Below are 7,183 nucleotides of genomic sequence, written 5' to 3' on the forward strand. Positions count from 1 at the left end.
AGATACCTGTATCAAGAGTTATTGAACCACTGGACCAAGTCACAAAGTGTTGAAAAATATAAATTAATACCAGAAACTCCCCAAATATCCTTACTATACACGTTTCTGGGCTTCACTATTAAAGTGTATAAAGTACTCTAGGGAGGCAGAAATTACTCAGCAACATGTGAGACTTACATAGCATTAATATGTTTTCCTTTGATTTATACTGTGGTACAAGAAACAATTCCTGTTTGTTTTCTCCTTTACAAACATGGCTGAAGGTTTTGCAGTTCAGTCTTTTCTCAGGAAGTGTGGTTCCACCTTTCCCTCACCACCTTCTCACTGAGTCTTAATATCAAATACCATCTAGACCAATCTGTATTTTCTCTGAGACGATGGTATTTTCTACAGTGAATAATTTTTCATCTGTTTGAATAACTTTTACACCACATTTGAAAACTGTAATTCAAGAAAAAAAACTCATTGCAGGATTAGGACTTCAGAAAATAATGTAAATGTCAATTAAAAACATGTACATTTCTCTTGAGGGCATAAGATTCTTGTTTCTTTGTCTGAGAAGTACCAGTATATTTTGAGTGCTAGTGAAACCTAGAATTGCATTTCTTACAGAAGTGCAACTTAAATACCTAAAAAAACCAGCCCCTTTAGAATTTGTCAATAAACTCTGCTACACATTGGAGCTACCTTTTAGTTTTACCAAATTTTAGTAGAAAATTTTAGAAGAATTTTCCAGTGTGCAGTAGTGCAACATTTCTGATGAATGGATATTTCCTATCATCCAGAAAGCTAAACCAAAACAGCACCATTTAGCATCAAAGGACCATGCAAGGGTCCTGGTGACAGAGCAAGTGTACAGTTATTCAAGTATCTTCTCTGTGTCATGAAAACATCTGTAGCAGAGCCATGAGCTACTAGCAAAAGCCATGTTGGAACTGAGGAGAACTGATCTGAAGTTACAAAGCTCAGCATCTTCAGTCCTACCATGTAACCAGAATGTGAAGGGAAGGTCAAAATCAGTGACACCCAGGCTACAAGCAGAAAACTGGGTGCAACAAAGGTTGCATGGCTGTTGGTCTTCTCAGCCCTAGTTCAGTAGATATGGCTACGAATTTCTCTTTGCCTCGAGCCCTGGTTTATGCACAGGTGGGAGACATTTTAATCTCAGTTTACAACAGAAATTTGAAGCAAAGAGCTGAATAATTTATTAAGCTAGATGACAATATTTGCAACAATAGTCTAATAATCAGTATTTCACATAATACTGATTTCTAATAATTCAGTGAGTATTTTATGAATGGGCCAAATTGAAAATAGGCAGTTACTGGCTTTGTTTATTAACGAAAATGTAACCGCATAACAGAAAATTACAATAGGCGCACAAACACTGGCTACTTTCACAAGAACAGTTTGCTGATGCATATGTAGTGTCCAACCTTGTCAGTACTTACTTTAATTAACCAGTTATATAAAATACTGGTGATCATTGTTATCAGTTCTCTACCAAAACAAGAAAGAGGGAGCCTCTGCTCATAGCACTACTTTATTGGCATCTTAACAGAAATATTTGAGAAAATGGCAGTAGGTGGGAACAATGTTCTTAATAGACGAGTTCAGGTTTACAAACGTTTCCGGAAAGCAAACACCATTTTGCTGTACCTATTGTATTTTTACACTTATGCAACAAAACCTTTCTGAACCACTTTGTTGTTGTATATTTTGCTGGAACCTACCTGCCATTTTAACTCACTTTTCAAGCAGTGTGATTTCCCTTGAACTTTATTATCTACTATTTGCACACTACAGTGGGGAAAACCGATAGGGAAGAAAGGTAGCGGGGGAAGGGAGCAGAGAGGGAAGGACTAGGGTAGGACAAATGGGAAATACATTTAAAAGCGCAGATAACTGACAGTAAAATATATGTTCTTTGGTTAGCAAGCAGAAAAAAAGGAAAGGACTTGCATACATGATAGATACACACTAGCATTCTAAAGCAGAAGACAAGAATGTCAAGAGTGTATTCTTCCCCCACTGCCAGATGGAAGGGCTATTATTATAAATGAAAGGCAGCAGTAGTGGATGCCAGGCACTTTTGTTGTGTGCCAGATTCTGAAGTCCAGATGTAAGCAGGTTACCCCTGGGACAGGACAGGCTTCAGCTCCCGCAGCAGAACAGAACCAATCACGGTTTTCTCGGTGTTTATGATGAGCTGTGCTGTAGAGCTCTCCTTCAGCTCCACTGTGACTAGCATCAGTGACCCACTGTGCACAGTCTTAGCTGCAAACCTGGAGGAGGAAGGAAAAATAAAAAATAAAAAATAAAAATCACTGAGGATCTTAAGGTCAAAGACTGCTAATATTTCTTTCTACAGAAGTTAAAATGAGCTCAAATATAATAAAATGCCTCCAGTTTCATTAATGCATTTCAGGGGATAAACCACAAAAACCTCCATAAATTCTTCAGAAAGAATTTGTTCAGCATTGTGTAAATATTTTTTGCATTTAAGAAGGACAAAAAAGTATCATACAAAATGGTGTATTTAATAGTGCAAACAATAAAATCTATTTAAATCAAATTTTATGTAAATTCTGATTCTTCAGTTCATCTACAATACTCAAGAACTATTTTAGTGCACACTGGCAACTTGAATTCAGCTGTATGGAGTCTTCCATGGATAACTATCATTATTTGGTGCCCCAAAGAAAATGCAACTATACTAAATGTAGTAGAACACTTCCAAAAAACCAAATCGTTGTGCTTTCAGAAAAGTGCATCCTCCTGGCATTTTGGGAATTAATTAGAACTAAAATGATTCAAAATTATAAACATCCAACATGATCATTTGAAATGATGCTAAGAGTAAGACACCAAATCATTCCATCTGTGAATTTATCTCCAGAATATTTAATCATAAAGATGTGGCCAATATTTATCAATATTTTATAATTATTAAAAACTCTACAAAGAAAATACCACACCCCCCCCCGGCTCCAAAAAACCAGATGAACAAAAGTTAGGACTAATGCACCATTACTACATTCCAAGACATGAAGAACCCACTAATTACATGGAATTAAAAGCAAAACTAGCCTTTTAAGCACCACAATTGACTGAAATGCCATTTTAGGCACAATGAACTTCTGTCAATCCTGTTAATTCATTCTGCATGCGCAGCCAGGCCCAAGAGACAGGAAGGAGGAGGATAGCAACAGCCTTGTCTTCCATCTTCCACAAGGAGCACACCATGCTTTTTTTTTTTGCCTTTTTTTTTTTCTCCCCGTTGGTTACTTGACAACAACAAAGTTGCTGCACATGGGCTTTTGAAAACACTAACAAGTGTAGAGCAGGTCTGTGACCCAGTCTGACCTCACTTTGCAGGGCCAATCTCCCCTCCTCTTTCTGAATGACACGTGTCTGAATCAGAGCCATCTGCCTCAATTTGTGCAACATCTTCAGCCACAATAGGACCCAGTTAGCCCTGACAACAGCTCACAATACAGAAAAATCAAACTGCTGGGCTGACAGCACGCTGCCGGCTATTCAAGAGCAAACCAACTGGTCAGTGTCTCATGTCTGACAATTAGCATGGGCCTCGCAAAGCACCTACCCAAGCCCTTGGGGATCTGTTTAATTACCATCAACATAAAGGAGGGAGTTTATCAGGAGATACTCAAAAAACTTCACTCCAGACCTAATTAAAATATTAGCCACTTAAGCAGGAAGCAGGTTCTCTTTAAACGAGAAGTAATTTCTGTCTTTTTTCTTTTTAAACTAAGCATATCAAAATCTCGTAACACATTATACTAATTAAGGAAACATGGGGCACTTCTCTAATGTCACCCATCACAGGTCAATCTATTTCTTTTGTCTGGATCATAGATACATTCAAAGACCTCTCCCTTTAATAGGAGGTTCTAAAACAACGTTACTACTATAAAAATTAGCTACTTAGCTAGTTGTATAAATGATTTCATCTATTTGCACTGCGATGTAGAAGATCACCATTTCTCTTGTTGATTTTGACAGGGGGATAATTATAGAAACAATAGTCTTATTAGTCACTTTATTTACTTAACAGTTGTGTCTTGGGACAACACAGAAGCAGATTATGTCTGAGTATGCACATAAATAGGTGGGTAGTTGGCACTCCTGCTGTGTTTCATAGCCCCAAGACTTGATTTTACCCTCTTTTATCAAAACATGAAAGTGATACAAAGTCTGTTCTGCAAAAGCCAAGGCGGCCCGAAGCATCAGCGATGAGTTTTGCGCTGATATTTTTACATGAGAATTTGCAAAATCACATAGGGGATCAATAGTATTTTTCCATACCTCTGAACAAAACATGTAAAATCAATAAAATGCAAATTAGTATGTTGTTTGCGAGACGCAAAGGGTCTGATACTCGGATAATTTTACACAAAGTGTTAGTATGTATGAACTAGCAGTGGCCGATCCGTTTGTACCAATGGTCACTGATCTGGAATCGCTTAGTGAAGAAAGAATTGGAACAGAACAGGATGACTTATTTTGCCATTAAAAAAGGGTGTATAGAAGAACAACAACCACACAATGGGTTTACCACTGCTTTTGAACTTCAGAAATTGAAATGTGTTCCTTAAAGTAGGGAACATAATTTTGTTTCTAAAGAGAGTTATAACATAAATATGCTTATATGATCTTTGAAACTGAATACAGTTATAAAAGGATGAAGCAGTTGACTTTTGGTTAGAAGACACTATCAGTAAAACTGATTTGCTAATTATTTAGATGTTTTAAATATAGTCATTGAAGGATTTGGGTAATAGCTGGTTTTTTGACTAAGCACGCGTTATTGCATTTATATGCTTACCCTTATCATAAGCCCACATGGATTTTCCAAAATGTGTGTTGTGCTCAACTAAATACTTAGACCAGAAAGCCATTAAAAAAAAAAAAAATCTTTCAGCAGCAAGAAATAATCACTCTCTATAGCAGGTATTTATTCTTTGTGAGGAACTTTTATTTTCCCCTACAAGGCCAGTAATTATTTTTTACTTTTTCTGAAAGTTGATACTGCCTTAAAGATTAGAATTTGAATACAAAAAACCTGAAAAAACATATTAAAAACAATCAAAATTCATAGACTGAAATAAGCCTTGGAAACTGCACTATAGTACATTAAAATCTAGCTTGTAAATTTGTTGTTTGTAGGTCCAAAAGAAAGAATTTGTCTTATGGACAACTCTTAACATTATATTATTAGCATGGTTCTGTTGCAACAAAGGATGCATCGGTGAATATGAAAAAGAAAAAAAGAAAGTAAATGACAATACCATTCAGAAAGCAGAACCAAATATTTACTAATAGTTTCAAAATGGCTGTTTCTGCTATACTGCAGTTATTTTCTAGTTTTTTTCCTGTGATAATATTAATTCTAAAACTGATTTCACATCATTAAAAATATTCAGGAAGATTTGCAGCTGTTAATACTTTTCCCATTTAAAAAAATCAAGACAGATTAGAAACATAACAATGTGAGATATATTTGCATAATGTGAGTTTTTCCAAATATTTTTTTTCTTTAAAAAGAATGTTAAAAGATTCTGAGACTATGCAACATGGGAAAAAAGAGAAGGAATTCATAGATTATTTTTACATAAATGTAGTACCTGTCACTAGGTAAGGAAATATATATTAAGAATCAAATTGTAAATTAACGAAGTACTGTATATTTTTAGAAAGTCATTCAGTCTCTCAAGAGTTAAAAATCAAGTACATATTCTCGGTCACTTTCCATGAAAATAAGATTTGTTAATGATTATCACACAAAAATATTTTATTTATAGGGGATATAAATATGAAGGGAATATACAAAATATCAGATACTACAATGTGACAGCATTTGCCAAACACTGGCTTTGTAATGATGACTAGCCTAACTACAAACTAGCAGTTATTTTCCCTTTATTTGTAGACAGATGATAGCTACAACATACAGGACAGGCATTTTTATGGGGAAAGGTTATGAAAATTCCACGTCAGTGAACAGACAGCAACTCACTCAAAATCTGGTCTTTAAAATTCAACATTTAGGAAAGTAAATTTACACCTGAACACTCACTATCAGGACATTTGTTTACAGTGGAGCAGGGTTTGTTATGCATAATTCAACAGCACTAAAACATATGTTCTCTCCTGTCGGGTGCTCTTCTTCCTCTTTGATTTTTCTATTCAACCTAAATTTTCTTCTTTTTCTGTTCTACTGCTTACCAGAAACAGTGACAATGGCCCATGGAGGCTAAAACTTTTTTTTCCTCCACCCTTTCTTTAAATCTTGTACATGAAGCCTTCAATTACTGCCTGCTGAAGCAGACAGAATCCTATTAGTAAGAAAGACGATCAGAAGATGCAATGCCCTGCCCTAGCTGTAGAAAAATAATTAGTCCAAAGTTGACAAATGTGTAATCAAGTTATGCAATGAATATATTCAAAGGGCAAGAAAATAGTGCTGTGAATTATCTTCCATTTGTAAATATAAGAATGAACAACTGTGAAGTACCTTCCAGTGTCTCAATTGGACAACAAAAATATTTACAGTTTCAGTACTCTGAAACTTCACCTGACTGATAAATTCTATCTATGTACAGGTTTGAGTTTATAATTAACTTTTCACCTAAAAATTGGCTAAATTACTAATTACTTGTATTCGTTCTCTGAGTAAGCCTTAGAACACGAAAAAGAAGTATTCAGAATAGCATTACTATGTATTAGTTCTGCACCTGGGGATAGAGTAAGCTTAATACTAAAACACAAGCAGAAATATACTCACAAAAAGAAGGACCTTTTTCTTAAACTGGTGATTTTAACCTCTCAGAAAAAAAAACCTTGTTTAATATTGGTTATTAATCATAAAATTTGTTTAATATTTACCTTAAAAATCATATTATGATAATTCAACCTTCTCTTTTTTCCAGTACATTTTTTGCTATTTTAATGCTATCTTAGAATAAATTGTTCAAAATACTTAATTCATTACCATAACGTAATTATTTCCAATATTAACTATTTTTGGTTTAATAAAACCATAAAATTGTAAAATAAATTGCAATCAAACCTGTACTATATTTTTACCATTTTTAGTTCTATTGTCAAAATAGATTTTGAGATTGTCCTCAGTTGCTAGTGAGCAGTTGCACTGTACCTC

The 7,183-nt window shown here is 34.9% G+C and overlaps 1 protein-coding gene across 1 annotated transcript in view; it reads right to left on the reverse strand.

Annotated features, from left to right (window-relative positions):
• Positions 1-1,531: 1,531 nt before the first annotated feature.
• AP3B1 (adaptor-related protein complex 3, beta 1 subunit) overlaps positions 1,532-7,183 on the reverse strand; it is a 164,816-nt gene continuing 159,164 nt past the window's right edge. The window contains exon 27 of the mRNA XM_009327253.1: positions 1,532-2,285. Coding sequence (XP_009325528.1) covers positions 2,132-2,285 — 154 coding nt within the window. The 3' untranslated portion in view covers positions 1,532-2,131. The remainder of the gene's footprint in view (positions 2,286-7,183) is intronic.

The sequence above is a fragment of the Pygoscelis adeliae genome, unplaced genomic scaffold (assembly GCF_000699105.1).
Source record: "Pygoscelis adeliae isolate BGI_AS28 unplaced genomic scaffold, ASM69910v1 Scaffold26, whole genome shotgun sequence".
Classification (NCBI taxonomy): Eukaryota; Metazoa; Chordata; class Aves; order Sphenisciformes; family Spheniscidae; genus Pygoscelis; species Pygoscelis adeliae.